General features: G+C 38.1%; 1 protein-coding gene across 1 annotated transcript; it reads right to left on the bottom strand.

Annotated features, from left to right (window-relative positions):
* Positions 1–719: 719 nt before the first annotated feature.
* Positions 720–16,749, bottom strand: KLHL41 (kelch like family member 41). Its single transcript, XM_045868666.3, has 6 exons — positions 15,550–16,749; positions 11,334–11,491; positions 11,103–11,210; positions 6,907–7,092; positions 5,108–5,254; positions 720–1,064 (listed from the first exon to the last, which is right to left on the bottom strand). The coding sequence occupies exons 1-6, from the start codon at positions 16,657–16,659 to the stop codon at positions 953–955; spliced, it is 1,821 nt and encodes a 606-aa protein (XP_045724622.1). The 5' UTR covers positions 16,660–16,749; the 3' UTR covers positions 720–952.
* Between the last annotated feature and the right edge of the window lie 1,312 nt (positions 16,750–18,061).

Raw genomic sequence — 18,061 nt, 5'->3', positions numbered from 1 at the left:
TGTGATGGTTGTGGACAGACCGAGGTGTCAACTTAGTGTGTACACTAAGAACGACATCTTGAATATGGTGTTTTACATCCCAGAAAATGCAATGATACAGTCACCTTTCTTTCTATCAAAAATTTGTGAATAGGTAGCTCTTTCATGGAAAAAATAGATAAAACTTAAACCAACAAATACACACCCTCCTCCAGTACCCTCACTGGCCCCAACTAATGCCCAGCAATTTAAAGAATCAATTCATTTCCTAAAGACAATCCTTAACCCTTCTATCACAGATACTGTAGTTAGGAGCTTGAAGACTGTGGTTTACTGGTTTTAAATTAAAAAAAAAATTAAATTTGATTTAAATCATGAACAATATGCTAGTATCACAAAAGGAATGGAGAAAAAAGACCCCTTGAATTTGACTACTTAGAGATTTTTCTCCTTCAGATGAGACCCACTTATTATACTTCTTAAAAAGCATTTCCAAAGTTTTCTCATGGCATGTAATCTTTAACATAATGCATAGGATTCTTGTCATATCTTGAAGCACAAGGGAAAGTGATATTTGATACTTTAAACATTAAAATGTAGATGTACATATTTCTTTCCAATTTAATTTATAATAAAAAATGAGTGTGAAGTTACCGTAACAATGCAAATGAAAGAATTAGTAAACAACTCAAATTTAGAAACATTTACAATTGATTGAGACAGATTAACAAAAGAAATAATCCATTCAACTTAATATTTAATTTCTTACTAGAAAATGGTTTTAAACAATGATCATTACACCAAAGATTTCAGTGACTTTGAGGTTTTGATGCCCACTGCTAACCTCATGGACAGTTATTTAGTGAATAATTTCTACATGAATCTCTGCATAGGCTTTTGAAAACAGAGTAAATTAAAGCCCTATTTCCAAACAAAACACATCCCATTCTATTGTGTTTTTTCACCTCCCTGTTTACAGTTTAGACAGTTTGAAGAGGTTTAAACGTGTTGCTAGGCAACTAGCTCCTGAAGCATAACGTATTTCCTTCAACATCCCAGCCCATTCTTTCTTATCATCTTCATACCTGATGGAGAAAAGAAAAGTAATCAATAAGCAGTTTTTAAATAGTTCTGTAGGTCTCCTTGTATTAAATATACAAATAAGGGTTTTCGAGAAAACCCTACTGGCTCTTGTCCAGAGGAGCATGCACCTGACTGGTAGAGTAGCATTTGAATTCCTCCCCAAATATGCCTTCTCTGAATGAGCGTATGTCTGAACTTCCTGCCATGGTATTTAATCGGGATGCTTAGGCAGTTAAGCCTTTTCTGGGGATCAAAGACTGTTCAGAGATGAGGAGTAATCAACAGTTAAGCAATCAGTTATTCACCTTTGGACAGATTATGATGGCTGGTCTCTGAGTCAAGGTCAGCAGACTACCTTAAGAGTAAGAACTGGGAAGAACAGGGATGGCAGGTTGCCTTGATTATAATTTCAATTGTTCCAATATACTTGTGTGGAGCATGGCACCTAACAGTAGGGATCCCTCCGAAGAATCCATTCCCCTCCTGCTTTAATGTCCCGTGTGAGGACTACTCTTAGATTTTGCACTTGGTGTTAGGTGAGAACTAACATTGGGTTGTTTCCTGCGGGGACTAGTCACGGTTATAAAGATGCAGGCAACTTGAATTGCTTTGAAATATGTGTGCCTCTCTTCTGCCTGGTGCCTGGAATGCCTTCTCTGCCTGACGAATTCCGAAACGCTGCCTTTTCTCTGAAGCCTTTCTCGCCCTCCTCAAGCAGAGTTCGTAGTTTCCCCTCGTTTCTCATGTTGTCCTTTGTATAGTATCTATTATAGCAGTTATCATTCCTTTAATTTTTTCCCCTATATTTATGTTCTCAACAAGCTCAAGGGTACTTGAGGGCAAATAACATCTTATGCATTTTAGTATCCTCCCTCCTTCAGAAGCTATCAATAATTGACCCATAGGAAATACCCCCAAATCATTCGATGATGATGAATAAGATTTAAAGTAAAAAATTAAAAAAGTTGGCTAATACCTATGTAAGATATGTGCTATCTGACTTAATTTCATCAGTGGTCCAAATTTAATCTTAATATTTGCACTGAGCACTAAGTGATTTTTATGTTGAGAAAAGTAGACAAAAATATTTTACCACTAATAAAGGGAAGAACCCTTAATTATCTCTACAAAATTTGGGGCAACACACTAAGAGATAAGGAATAGTTTTAAAGACCTAATGAAAAAGTGACCACATTTAAGCAATAGGAGGTTAAATGAGTCTTAAAAGCATTTGCTTCCTAGCAGTTATATTTTTACTTTCAGCTTGGCCAATCCTAAATAATGGGAAGATTTCAATAAAAAATACAAGAATAAAAAAAGGTTTTTACACATCACACCAAGAGGGTCTCTAGGTTTAGAAGGTGCTATACCGGTATACCGATAGTTTTCGTCTTTGAATTTCATCTCTGCATGTGTGGGTAGATTCACTAGGAAGTTGAGGACAAGTGGGCCGCCACCTTTCTGCAGGTCAGTTGCTGTCAATGTTAGCACACATCTGAGTCACCTGGAGGGCTTGCTCAAACACAGACTGCTGGGCCCCATCCCCAGAGTTTCTGTAGATCTGAGGTAAGGTCTGAGAATTTGCATATTTAACAAGTACCCAGGTGGTGCTGATGCTGCCTTGGGAACCACAGCAGATCACTGGTTCTCAAACTTGACTTGCACATTTGGAACCACCTAGAGACATTAAAAATACTGATGCCTGGCTCTCACCCCCAGAGATCGACTTAACTGGTATGGCATGTGGCCTGGGCATGATCATTTTTTAAAGTTTCCGAAGTGATTTCTAATATGCAGCAAGATTTGAGAATTATTGCCCTAGATTTTATCACCCGCGCGGAAAACACCCATACCTAGATTAAAAATTTTACAGCCAGACAGACAGTGATGAATTCATTCTTGCCTTTCCCCAGTCTGGTTGTTCCCAAACTTGTCTGCACATGAGACTCATCCAGGGGTCTTTTGAAAGTTTCAAAGCCCAGACTATACTGTAGACTAATTAAATCATAGTCAGTAAGGTAGGACAGAGGGGACAGTACTTTTTGAAGCTCCCGAGGTGAACCTTGGGAACCACTGCCCTACTTGCAAAATACACCATCATCAGAGAGGATCCCTTTTTCAGGCTCCCCTCAGCAAGGTAAGGGCTACTTTTAGCAGAGATGCTCTCTCTCCTTTGCTGCCTACAACATGCTCCTGCTCAAACAACTTGGCTTTTGGTCACCGTTAGGAAGCGTACAGGCTCATGTGGGATTCAGCTGATTGATGGCACCATTCCCTAACATCAGTGTTTCTCAACCCTGGCTGCCTATTCGAATCACCTGAGAAGGTTTTAGGACCTAACTGCAGAAATCCTGATTTAATTGGCCTGCACTGAGGTCCAGGTGCTGGTATATTTTAAAAGCATCCCAGGTGATTTAAATGTGCAGCCAGGGTTAAGAATCACTGCCTATTCACTGTTGGTATTTATCCCTGTTTTCCAAAAACCTGATCTTCTCAGCCCTCCATTAATTCATTCTTTTTTTCCTACTGCTTCCAGTCTTTTTCCATCTCAACTTCTCCCTAAGTCTCACCTCTTTCTTCCCTGGAAATTTCCACTTTCTTTTTCTTCCTCCTCCTTTTTTGGGGGGAGATGAGTTAATAGTCAACTTCCCTTTATAGCCACTTTTTTTTTCTTGCCCTCTACACAGCTAGTTACTATTACAACAACACTAGGAAATGATGTTTGATGCATAAAATAATTGCTTGGTTAAGCCATGGGCCTTTCAGCCTTCCTGTTCACCAGGGAATAAGGCATGTGCTGGGTCAGGTATAGAACCAATACCACTTCCACTCTCAGCCTTGGTGGTATGCCTTCATTGATCACTCTTCTAAAGCTGTACCTACAAATTTAAATGTGCATGCAAATCACCTGGGAATCTTGTTAAAATGAAGTTTCTGATTAAGTTTGGGGTGGGGCCTGGGATTCTGCATTTCTAAGCTCTCAGGAGATGCTACCACTGCTGGTCATAGACCGTCCTTTGAGTATGTCTGAGGTTCTGGACAATCTGGTGACAGACCAGGTAAGGGCATCCATCCTTGAGAGTGAGGACTGGCCTTCAAGCATGAGTTTGGCAATTTCTGATGAGTGTACAGTATGAATTCACTAATGCTCACCTCAGGCAACTGAGATCTACCTCCTATAAATTTTTCTCAGCAAGCACAGTTCCTGGGCTGAAGGCAGCAGGCACCATTTGGCAGACCATGCGGTATCCTAAGGTAACTAGACATCTGCATACTGTATGCCCTGCCCAACTATGTGACTCTCCGTGCAGGACACAACCTACACTTCTGCTCCCAAGACTTCTTGTATATACCCTGGTCTCCAGGCGACAGTCACAGCATTAGAAACGATGGTAAAATTTTCCACCCCCCACACACTGTAGAAATACTACATTCGTTTTAAGCCTAACTTTAAAATATTCAACTGAGTAACAACTGCAAGTGTCATACTTGGGACATCTGCCCAGCACCTATCTGGGAGGTAAAATGGATTGCTACTTTTCACTTTTTTCTTTTTGAAAAACTTCTGTAACTGAATCCTCAAAAACTGGAAAACCACTTAAATTAGATTCAAAATAGGATTAATGAATTCATGGAAAATTCAAGAAGCTAAATGTTTCTTCAGAACTCTCTTTTCTTAGGAAATAAAGTACTCTCTAGTAGAAAGGTTTGGAAGTAGCCTTTGCTCTACCGGATGCCTAGAGCATTACACTTTTAGAGCTAGAATGGAGCTTAAGGGATCACCAGTCCATGTCTCATTTTACTCATTTTCCTGATTTACAGGCCCAGAAAAGTCCTTCCCCAGGCACAGTTAGAAGCAGTACTTGATCCTCAAGTAAGTGGCACATGCAGAAGTCCAGTTAGGTTCAAAATGTGTTTACTACCAAGAAGAAGCATACATGTTGGGAAAGTCTGGCCTACTCTTTACTGCAGAATTGTTTATTTTATCCATTATCAGTTATTTGATTGAATATTTGGTCCAGAAATGGGAGTCAAAAAAACTTACTTCCATATGTCATTGACTTCAGTGGGTGCAAACTCTTTGGACTCCAGTTGAATCATGGCAAAACCACCGATGGCATACAGGGACCCAGCTAGGCCGACCAAACTGATGGAACTTCTTTCTTGGGGAAATTCAGTCATTACCTCCCATCTAGGAATTATTGAAAATAGAGTCAATGTAAAACCTAAGGAAATGTCAAATGTATTTACTGAACAATTATATAAAATTTTAATTTAAAAATTCAAGTAGCAAAGGCATCTAAAATTAGGTTTGAGTTTGTTACTGAAAAATACCTAAATATTCCTTTACTTGAAAGATGCAGCCAGATTAAATATAAAGCTCTCAATATGTCCTCCCAGAAAATTTCACCTTCATCAGTTAGCATATTCAGCAATGGTGCTATAAACAGGGGGCATTTTGTGGCAGTTCTAGGCCTCCTAGGTCCTACGGTGTTGGATTTCATTTGAATGCATATATATACATTTTGAGAAACTCTGATTTCTGTCATTTCTCAAGAAATCTTTAAGTCCTTTGCAATAAAGGCATGTGACTAACCTTATATTATCCTAGTTTAGAAACTAGGGTTGGTAATTTTCTTTTTTATGACTTATACATCATCTTTTTAAATAAAGGATTTAAGGGAACTTTTTAATGTTAACAGCCACATGACAACTAATGATAAAATCAATCGAATTAGTTGGAAGGATCAAGAGTCTAGAATGAGTTAATCATTTTGGCAACTCTCTATTTTATTACTCTGGCATTAAAAGTGGACCTTTAAACATATTATCTGTTTTTCTAACTATAAAAGTAGTATATGTACATTGTAGAAAACCTGGAAATACAGAAAGGTATAGAAGAAAACAAATACCACCCATGATCATAGCCTCCAGAATAATCACAAGGAACATTTTAGTGTAATTTTGTTATTTCTCAAAAAGCATACAAATTTAAATATAAACATCTATACATACCTATAAAAAAAACTAAGAACATAAAGTATTTACAATTCTGTGTGCTGCTTTTTAATGTCTTATGAGTGTTTACCCATACTATATAGTTTTCCAAAAAGATGATTTTTAATGATCATTAAATCCTCTCCCATAAAAATTCCTTGGTGATTTTCAGATACTAAAGTCTATTTTGTAATCAGGCATAACATGCTTCCTTAAAAAAGTAATGACAGTGCTCTAATTTTTCTTCATTGCTAAACTATGAGTATAAAAATTATATACTTACCCAGATGAGTGAGCTCAAAAATTTGAAAAAGACTGATTTTACATAAAGAATATCTGTCAAGTATCTTTTCACATTAACTTTAAGCGAGTAAAACCTTATATATGAATATTTTAGGAAAATTACAAAGAGCATAAAAAAATTTCTGAAGCATTCGTGTTTTACAAACATCACAAGCTAAGTGGAGGTCTTTCCATCCTTAAACAAACTACATATTTCAAATCAAATAACCCGTATGGGGACATGTATACCCATCCACATGCATATGATTATTCAGAAGTATTGCCTTTGCGTGACTAAATTCACAAAAGTTAATAACAAGGATGAATTGGACATTCTGGCATTAACTTGAGGGTTATGTGTTCCAAGTTGCAAACACATGTAATGCATCAGAATGTTAGGCATTTCACACCCAGTAAGAGCAGAAGAAACCCAGATCCAGATGCTTTCTCTTAATCCTTGCCTCCCTGCTCTCCTCTCCCCATGTCCTAATTAGAAAGCTTAATTTTCATCCAGAGTTAGAAAGTAGAGTGATTCATACGCTGTAGTAAGATATAGCAACTCACTTATTGGTTGTGAGGTCAAAAGCTTCCACTGAAGCTGAAAGACCATCTTCAGTGACACCTCCCGCAATCACAATTTTGCCTTTATGCACTGCCACTCCAAACATGGAACGGGGGGTTTTCATTGGAGCCAGATCCTTCCAGTCTCCTTTTTTTGGGTTGTAGATAAACACCCTGTTTGTACACTTTCTGTAAACATAAAAGACAACAAAATGGTTAGAACCTTCCTTTTCTGAAGGAAGCAATTTCACTAATCATTTAGCTTTGCTTCCCATCTGAAACACATCAAACAGAGTTAGAAAAACTTGGAAGTATTCTTAATCTGAACATGACACAAGTGAAGGACAATTCCAAATGTGGGGAACTTAATTATACTAATGGAAGGTAGGATAACTTTCCTTTTGGCAACTGCCCAGGCAGAGTAGATTTTAATCCTATCTCCTGCTAAATTCAATGGAAGACAGGAATAGAGTTAAAAAAAATTCATAAACCCTTTATTGTGCCAAGTAACAAAAATGTGAAGTTTATCTTATTATTTGAATCTCCTAGGAATGAATCAGTTAATTTAAAAAAAATAATTAGGTATGAAAGTATTTTAAATTTAACTATGTAATATGATGGCTCATTTCATTTTAGTATATACTGATATACCAATGCATTTTAAGAAATCTGGGACTAGGGGTGCCTGGGTGGCTCAGTTGTTAAGCGTCTGCCTTCGGCTCAGGTCATGATCCCAGGGTCCTGGGATCGAGCCCCGCATCGAGCCCCGCGTCGGGCTCCCTGCTCAGCGGGAAGCCTGCTTCTCCCTCTCCCACTCCCCCTGCTTGTGTTCCCTCTCTAGCTGTCTCTCTCTCTCTGTCAAATAAATAAATAAATAAATCTTAAAAAAAAAAAGAAATCTGGGACTATAGATTAGGCAAATAGTCATCTGAGTAGACGAGTAATGAGAACAGTTTTTACATGCTAAATGCTACCAGGAAAACCTGTACTCATCTGAATTATTTTTAGCATGTTCCTTATGGTTCATTAAAGTTATTCATAATTTAGTGATGGGAGTTCAAAATGCTAAATAATAATTGATTAACTGGATATATTTGTGGGGTTTTTTGATTTGCTTTTGCTTTTTTTTAAGATTTTATTCGAGAGAGGGCATGTGCTGGTGGGGGGGTGCAGAGCAGAGGGAGAGGTAGACTCCTTGCTGAACAGGAAGCCCAACACGGGGCTCAATCCCAGGACCTGGAGATCATGACCTGAGCCAAAGGAAAACGCTTAACCATCTGAGCCACTCAGGTGCCCCAGTTTTTACTTTTTTAAAGTAAGCTTTATGCCCAATGTGGGGCTTGAACTCACAACCCCAAGATCAAGAATCACATGCTCTACCAACTGAGCCAGCCAGGCGCCCCTGGATATATTTGGTAAAGCCAAAAAGCAAACAAACAAAACCCCTAACTTTCTGTGAGGACAACTTTTTTCTTTAGTCTTATGAAAGACCAGGTATTGGGAGTAGAAGCATTTCCTCTAATATTTGACTATAAGTATTACTTTAAAACTTTTTTTTTTTTAAAGATTTTATTTATTTGACAGAGAGAGAACACAAGCAGGTGGAGTGGCAGAGGGAGAGGGAGAAGCAGACTCCCTGCTGAGCAGGGAGCCCGATGTGGGGCTCGATACCAGGACTCTGGGATCATGACCTGAGCTGAAGGCAGTCGCTTAACCAACTGAGCCACCCAGGTGCCCTACTTTAAAACTTCTTGACAAGGGCATGATTACAAAATCATGTTCCTCAAATTCAGTGGTGTTAACTAGTGCCATTCAGTGCTTACTTTTAGATAATGACTCATTTCAAAGTTCTTGACTTTGGCATTCGTCAAGCAATGTAGTCTTGGTTAATCATATTCTCAAGATTAATATATTCTTACTGCCAAGACCTGTATGCTTTTACTGACATATCAATTTCCTAGTTACTAATACCACTTGAAGGAAACAATTTAAATCATTTGGCAGGGTCACTACATTTCCAAAGTCAGAACACTGCTTAATACACATTTTCCATTCCATTTAGTCAGGAAAAATACCCAAAATAAGATTTTGCACTAAGTTTATAATATGGCCTTCCTTTAAATATTTATTTGATGGGAATAGCTGGGATTAAGGAAAATATCAAAATTTCAAAATATGTTATCTTTGAATATGGATAGACTGTATAAAAGCCCATTATTTTTTAAACAATTAATCATTTATTTTTATTTTTTAATTGAAGTATAACTGACATGCCACATCTTATTACTTTCAAGTGTATATCACAGTGAGCTGATATTGTTATACATTATGAAATGATCACCCATGGTAAGTCTAGTTACCATACAAAGTTATTACAATATTATCCGTCCATCCTCAACCTTTCCCCTCTCTGGTAACCACCAGTTTGTTTCCTTATCCATGAGTATGTTTCTGTTTTGTTTTTTCATTTTTTGTTTGTTTTTTAAGGTTCCCATTGCTTTTTAAAATCACGTTTCCTGTGCTGTCATTTTAATTTAATAATGACCATTAATTATTCACTCAGAATATAGATCTTTATTTCTAGCACATTTCCATATTTTATTCTCCTTTCCTGCTTTGTCCATGTAATTTCTTAATTCTGGTTCCCTTTCCAGGATTGACATCTTCATTTATTAAGGAACCTGCGCAAATGAGGACAAGCCAAATTAGGCAGTTTTCAGGGGCAGGAAATTAATTCTATTTAAAGTGAAAATCTTCATTTTACCAGATGGGCTACTGGTTTAATTAACTGACTTCTGGAGCACTCTGAACTCACATCTCCCTTTGAGTTACAAAATCTTTTTCCTAATGACCTATCCCTTGAGAAGTGCCTAGAAATCAAGTTATATGATTTTTATCCTGTTTTCTTCACAAGAGACTGGGAACGAGTGAGTGAACCAGGTGTAGTAGTTCTGTTTGATCAGTGCCTCTTTGTGACCAGTTGTTAAATGTTTTGAATATCACCTCCCTCCAGCAGTAAGTCAGTGAAACATTGTTTCGGAAATAACTGCCCTCTTTTCAGTCCCCATGCTTTTCAGTTTCAAACTCATCTATCTAAATTCTCTTTTATGAATGTAAAGTATAAATCTGTAATATTTTTATGCACTATTGCCTTAGCAGTTATATTTTAAGTATTACAGTACAGAGGTACACTTAATTTTTATTTAGTTATGGCCAAAAGAATAAGAAAACCCACTATTTTTTTTTTTAAGATTTATTAATTCATTTTAGAGAGGGAGAGAGAGTGTAAGAGCACAAGCAGGAGGGGCAGAGGGAGAGGGAGAGAGAATCTCAAGCAGACTGTGCACTGAGCAGGGAGCCCGACTTGGGGCGCGCAACTAGGAGTGCCCTACTAGGGACTTGATCTCAGGACCCTGAGATCACGACCTGAGCTGAAACCAAGAGTCCGAGGGTTAACCTACTGTGCCATCCAGGTGTCCCAAAAACCCACTGGTTTTAATGTAGTGAAATATAATGAAAAATTAGCTCAATTAAAGACTTGATTATGCTCCTAAATGCTGCTTTTTCACTGTAAGAATGCTTATGATGGAGATATCATGCTAGTTCCTAGCAATATGCTGGAATCTACAAGTTCACTTCAGCAACTTTTTTTTTTTTTAAGATTTTATTTATTTTAGAGCAAGAGAGCAGGGGGAGGGGCAGAGGGAGAAGGAGAGAATCTCAAGCAGGGTCTGTGTTGAGCGTGTAGCCCGATGCAGGGCTCCATCTCACAACCCTGAGATCATGACCTGAGCCGAAATCAAGAGTCGGACGCTTAACCAACTGAGTCACCCAGGGATCCCATGTTAGCAACTTTTAAATTTTATTTAAATTTCCCTTCAGTTTCCCTTAGAAATAATTTATAATATCCTCCAATAGCTTTTCAAAATTTTATTTTGAAACTTTAACTTCCACAATATTACGGGTGAGAACCAAGTCCCATTTCAGTATGTAGATTCAAATGAAAGGAGGAAAGAACTCTCTCAATAAAAAATCATTTGGAGGAGTGCCTGGCTGGCTCAGTCAGTAGAGCATGCAAATCTTGATCTCAGGCTTGTGAATTCAAGCCCCACACTAGGGGTAGAGTTTACTTAAGAAAAACACAAAGTTTTAAAAAAATCATTTGGATGTAAGCCAAAAGGGGATTTTAGGGTACTTACTTGTCATCTGTCTTTCCTCCTAGACAATATATCATCCCCTTATGTGATATCACACTGTGGCCATAGACTTTGATAGGCAGTTTTTTAACTTCATTCCACTTTGCAGCCCTGCAATGAAAAGATGATAGAATTTCTGTGCTTTCAGTTAGTACCAGGGCCTAAAATTATGAATATGTATTAGGCATTCATATACCTAAATGCTTAGGAAACAGGAACGTCATGTCAACTTACACGGGATCATAGCATAATACTGAATCCAGCGAAGCCTCTGTTTGAAGGTCTTTGCCTGCAACTACATAGATTTTGTCATCTACCTCTCCCAGACCAAAGAGACACCTGGCTGAAGGCAGAGGCGGAAGTCCAATCCACTCAGATGCTATGTTATCAAGCTGCAAGAAAAACATATGAAGAATTGTGGAACTTGTTAGAAAAAAGTTACAGTTGTACCGAGAAATATGTTATATTTTACATGTTGTGTAGAATACACTGAGATAGTCAAAGATATTGCAGGTAAAATAAAACTGCAATCTGAAAGTATCATATTTTACCTCTGGACTACCAAGAAGAATGAGAACATCTACTTGGCTCACTTAAAATACCAAACTCTGCAGAAAAGAAGGAGAGAACAGAGTCACTAGAGGTCAGTTAGAACTGTGAGGTTCCTTGTCAAAGTTTCTTCCCCTGTTGCCTTCTTCAGGTTCAAAAAAGGCATCGTAATACTTTGAGGGAATTGAGGAAAGAGAGGTTGTCACTGTAGGGAGGGGTCACAGTATGTGAGTGACCCCCGAATGCTATATTTAACACGCTCCCCAAGCCAGCACCCAGGACAGCTGGACCTGTCGCTCAGTCCACAGACAACTGGGATGTTAGGCAACATCTTCTTTCTTTCCTTCAAAATTTGTTTAGGTTCTCTCTGTTTCGCTTTATGACTTCTGACATAGGCAGGTGTTAACAGCTCTAACCTCCCAGCCTTTTGTTGGAAGTCATTTGAAATACCCTTGTCTCTTTTTTTAAAAAAAATTATCTTAGGAAGCAACTTGCTTGTTTTTGCTACTGCCACTTCTGCAAGCCTAAGACAGCTCTCTAAGTGCTCATGCTCCCGCAGGTCATTCTGGTATGGCTGGTGTCGGTTCCAGCATTTACTATTGGTCATTTTAAGATTTTTCCAGTTTGCATTTTAGGACACCAAGGCACAAGAACACTGCTTCATGAGGGAGTGCAGTTACAGATTTGTTGTTCTCTGTAGTGCTACTTCTGTGTAGCAGAAGAAAAAGGAATAAACCCGAGAATAACTGGATACCAAGAGTAGGTGCAGATATTAAAGGCTGCGGTCAAGGGAGGGATCTCCGTAGAAGTCTGTGTATATCTTGCCAGTAACTCTGGTTAAAGCAAAGCACTAATTAAGACTAGATATGATGAGCAGTTTACTCCTCACATATGTATTGTTAGCTCTACATTCACGAATTGTAACATCTAGATTGTGAGCCGTAATGTTTTCATTTTTGAAAACAAATCCTTTGATCAAGAAAGTGGTGTGTACTCCAGTAGAAATAATGAACATTTATGAAGTCTTGGTTCTGTGACAGGCTTTATACTAAATGCTCACAGAGCTTTTAAGTGATATTCAAATAGAAGCTATATAAATCCCCTGTTTGTTTTTTAAATGGGAACAGTAGCCATCGTAATCTCAGACCGGAGGGTGTACTGCCCATGCTGGCCGGTACTGCCCACATCCCCCACCACCCCCAGTGAGGGCACTTACTACAGCAAATGTAACAGGAGACTGCCTACCAGGCTCTTTCACAGACGAGCTGTCAAGCTATTTAACCTCTCTGGCTCTAGTTTCTTCATCCTTAAGATCAGGGTTTAGACCAAGATTACTTTAAGATGGGGTGCTATTCAAAGATTTGATGAATCTATTAATTTATGAAAAAAATCTCCTCTCTTACCCAGGTAAAAAATTCTCATTGTCTATTTATAGCATACAATCAAAGATCATATTATTCCTAACTTAATACATTTTAAACAGATGTGGCCAAGCAGAAAAATACAATATAAAACCTGATATTCTCATACATGCATTTTCTTGTGAGTCATAAATAACCCTTTTTATAGTCAGGTGTTTTTATCCTGGCATCTTGCTCATTATTTGTGCCTTTTTTTTTTTAAGATTTTTATTTTTTTATTTGAGAGAGAGAGACTGAGAGAGAGAGAGCACATGAGAGGGGGGAGGGTCGGGAGGGTCAGAGGGAGAAGCAGGCTCCCTGCCAAGCAGGGAGCCCAATGCGGGACTCGATCCAGGGACTCCAGGATCATGACCTGAGCCGAAGGCAGTCGCTTAACCAACTGAGCCACCCAGGCACCATATTTGTGCCTTTTTAAAGGAGCAAGGCAAGGGCAATGACAGGAAGTCGATCTTTTCAACTTTGTATAACTGTTTTTGTAGCTATAAAGAGCATCAAACAGGTTTCTTAAAACAGAAATGTGAAGCTGTACCAATAAAAGTAAGACTAGTAACAAGATGGAAGAGAATAAAGACTAAGTATTTCTTGGATCTATGATTTCTAGATATCTGTCCATCTGTATTTTTTGTTTTTTGTTTTTGTCAATCTGTGTTTTTTTTTTTTTTAAAGATTTTATTTATTTATTTGACAGAGAGAGACAGTGAGAGAGGGAACACAAGCAGGCAGAGTGGGAGAGGGAGAAGCAGGCTTCCCGCTGAGCAAGGAGCCCGATGCAGGGCTCGATCCCAGGACCCTGGGATCATGACCTGAGCTGAAGGCAGATGCTTAACGACTGAGCCACCAAGGCGCCCCTGTCAATCTGTGTTTTGATGTCATTTTTACTTCCTAGATATAATTATTGCCTTTTAATTTGAATTTGGCTTTTCTGAAATTTCAGTGAATTTAAAATTAGGGCTTAGGAAATTTTCTGGCATGCATTCAAATACTTATGATTATGGCTTCTATTTTATTTTTATATTTCGTAGTTAACACTCTTCAACAGAACTTTGAAAATTAAGAATCATGATTAACATGTATTATTACATTTTTCAAGATTAGAAAAAGCTGGTTAAAGGTAGTATTTTTGTGAATACACAGCATGTCACATGCTCTCAGAGCACACAGTGACTGTGATGTGACATTCTACACTTATCTTTGGCCTTTCCAACTCAAGTGCCCATAAACCTCAGGCTATGGGTAGCTATGACCTAAACAAACTCCTCTGAGCTAGCTGTAAGCTACAAAGTACTGGTATTGGCACTTTTTTTTTTTAAGATTTTTTATTTATTTAACAGAGAGAGAGACAGCGAGAGAGGGAACACAAGCAGGGGGAGTGGGAGAGGGAGAAGCAGGCTTCCCGCTGAGCAGGGAGCCCGATGTGGGACCCGATCCCAGGACCCCGGGATCATGACCTGAGCCGAAGGCAGACGCTTAACGACTGAGCCACCCAGGCGCCCCTGGTATTAGCATTATTACAGATAAAGGTTAAGCCACTGATTCCTTCATAAACTGATAAAATATAACATGTTGATAATATGAAACAAACTCTCTTCAAATAAACCACAAAGAATCTATTAGTTTGGAGGATTTGTTTTCTCGGGCACTTCTGTGGTTTCACAAAACAGATTAACTTGTAATAATGTCTAAGTACAACTCTGATCCAAATACATGTGGTCACTTGTAATAAATAAAAATCAATGGGGTGCCTGGGGGGTTCAGTCCATTAAGCACCCAAGTCTTGATCTCAGAGTTGTGAGTTCAAGCCCAGCGTTGGGCTCCACACAGGGTATGGAGCCTATTTAGAAAAAAAATCATCATGAATAAAAATTTCTAAATATAATGAATGAGTTCAAGTTAATGGCACTGGTATAGGTACTTTTCCCCAGGAGGTAACCCCAAGAGTGTAAATTAAGTACTAAGTTCTCTTCATTTGCAGCAAAATTACATTTTAGGCAGTAGATATAAATGACACTTAAATGCTACCTTTAAGAACTTCAGATCGGTTCAAGAAAACCTGGAAAAAGGCTGAAAACCTGATCAATTATCATTTTTGTAATGTGTAAAGTACTATGATTTAGGGAAATACATTCACCTGTTTTTCAGAAAAGAGGTACAAGATTAAATTTAAGTTTTACTAAAACACCGGGTTTGGAAAGATCATAGTCACCATCAGCTATAAACTTGACATTTTGGGTAAGAGTATAAAGAAAATCTTGAGTCATCACTTACACATTAATTAGAACCTCATTCTTCAGGTTCTGAAGTGAAAGGAACTGATTTAAGCATTTCTGTCAGCTCTCGAGGTGGCAAAAGTGCAAGGGACTGGAATAGGATATCAAGTAGAATAAAACACAAGCAGCCTGAATAATTCACACATCAGCTGACGGGACGGTAAATAACAGTTTCCTTTATGCCTCTACTTTTATAAAAATAGTGCTTCTTACCTGGAAGAAGTAGGACTGTAGAGGTTGATCTTTATTTTCTTCATCCACATACAGTCCTCCTACCACATACACTTGATTTTGTTGGGTAACAATGCTAGAATGATTTCTGGGAATCTGCTCAGCCAATGCAGTAAGGTAACACTCATTTTCTGTGGGATCATAAGCCACGGCAGCTGTGTCATTAACCAAGAGGATGAGGTCTTTGACAAACATTCCATGCCTGGGAATGTCATTCAGGTAACCGGGAAGTAAATCTTCATCACCAACATCCCCATTCACCTCACCAGCCCCAGCCTTCTCTGTATTTTTGCTGGGTTCTGGGAGTTTGCCTGCAAAGGCATCTTTGAGAACTTTGATTTTTTTCTGGAGTTCTGGGTTGCTTTTAATTATATCATCTTTCTCAACATGATCTTTAAAATATTTTTCTGTCATAAGGCGAAAACGGATGCAATCAAACACTTCGCTAAGGTTTTTAACCCTGTTTTCTTTGTCTGTTCGCACCCATTTCATCACTGCCTCAAATACTGCTTCTTCCTTTTCTACGTTTAGGCTGTCATTTGAAATGACTGAGATCAGTTCCTGTGGAGATAGTTGCATAAAGTCCTCTTCCTTACAAATCTGTACAAAGCGATCAGACACAAATTCACGGGCAGAGATGGCGAGTCTCGGGCAGTCAAGAAGAAGTCCTAATCTTAAGATGGCTAGACAGTTACCAGGAGCAAGTCTTTTCTGAAGGTAAGAAACACAGACAGTGAACACCGAGGGGATCTGAAAGCGGCTGGCCAGGGCAAAAATATCTTGTACATTTCCGTCGTTGAGATCAATACTGGCGGAGTACAGGTACTTGATGATTAAATCCAGTACCGCAGGATCCACGTTATCTAATACTACCTCCTTTTTTTTCCCCTCATCAATTTCAGATAAAAAATACTCACGGAAGTAAGGACTACAAGCTGACAAAATCAGTCTGTGGCAAGGAAGACTTTGGTCACCTGCTTTTAGGGTGCAATCGATGAATTTTTTTTCTTCCAGGAGATCTTTTAGACCATCCTGAAGAAGGGTGGATTGGTAAAGCCGCAGTTCCTCTGTGAGCTCCCGCTGGGAATCCATTTTGTGGGTGACCTGGGTAAGGAAGGGGACACTGAAGGCCTTAGCTCCTTGCAGCACGCAGGTCTAGCTGTAAAAAGGCAGATCAGTGTGCTTTGCCCAGCTTGAAGCCTTTGCAATTTAATCCCACCAGCTAAATATAGACACCAACTCTAACAACGGGAATTCGGGAGAGCTAGTTTGGAAAGAAGAGTTGTTCTTGCAGCTGTTCTAGATTGAAGGGAACAACTGGAACTTTTAATCACTAAGGAAACAGCTAAGAAACGAGAGATTGAAATGCAGTGGGAAGCTTTAAGATACATAAAGCATTAGAGAACATATGCCAATAAAGGTATGTTTAAAGAAAGTGTTTATTGAACTGACAGAAAACTGAATCGTAAAAATGAGTCAGTCCGCTAAAAATGGTCTAGTGGCAAACTCCTTGGCTGTCTGAATTAATGATGCAAAGGTCAAGAATATGAGGTGAGTTCATTTGAATACTCACAAGCAAAACCCCTTTTCCAATTACTGTTACATACAAATTTTTATTTTCTACTTAAAACAGTGGTATTTACAATTTTCTTTTAGAAGTAGGAAACTTAAAGACTTCTATTTATGTACTATTAATATAATTAAACAAAAACCTTTAATAACAATACCCCATCATAATTGAAGTAACAAATGCAGAGAAACTGCTAATTTTCTAAGACATTCTAAATTATCCTTCTTAAGTGGAAAAACTATAATTGGTATTGAATTACATTATAAAATTATTTAAGTTATTCATACCCTTTCTCTACAAAGGATCTGATGTGGCAAACAATTATAAAACAAGTAGCATAAAGGCAAAAGGTTAAAATGAATCAAGTCCAGAAAGAAATAGAAATAGTTAAAAGTCAACACAAGGTAAAGAAAAAAATCACATATGATTACTAAAGATATCCTGTGATTTAAGTGAAGATAAAAAAAAATTAAATAAAAAGTTAAAATACAGAACAGATGAAACACCATGCAAACAATGTTATCAACAGAACACAGCAAAATCGGGAAGAAGTGCTATATCACCTGCATAATTTGGAAAACAAGCTTATTCAAGGAAAAAAAAGAATATATAACTGAGATAATAATCTAAGTTGTTGACTCTAATAGAACACTCTATTAATTACAGAATGAAGAAGTCATTTGAAAAAAAAATCTTTTGTTTATATGCATATAACATCATATATACCTCTTCATGAACTATTTTATTACAAAATTATACTGTCACATTTTCTGAACTCAGTGGGGCTGCAGAAATACTGTATAATTTCGAAGTTTGGTATTTTTTTTTTTTTGAACATTCTATTTATTTGAGAGAGAGAGAGAGAGAATGAGCAGGGGGAGAGACAGCAGCAGGCTCCCCATTGAGCAAAGGGAGCCCGATGCA

The sequence above is a fragment of the Mirounga angustirostris genome, unplaced genomic scaffold (assembly GCF_029215605.1).
Source record: "Mirounga angustirostris isolate CCGP_5_RB_7025 unplaced genomic scaffold, mMirAng1.0.hap1 SCAF_3, whole genome shotgun sequence".
NCBI classification, from domain to species: Eukaryota; Metazoa; Chordata; class Mammalia; order Carnivora; family Phocidae; genus Mirounga; species Mirounga angustirostris.
The sequence above is the reverse complement of the archived record's forward strand: the minus strand, read 5'-3'. Positions and strand labels throughout refer to the sequence as shown.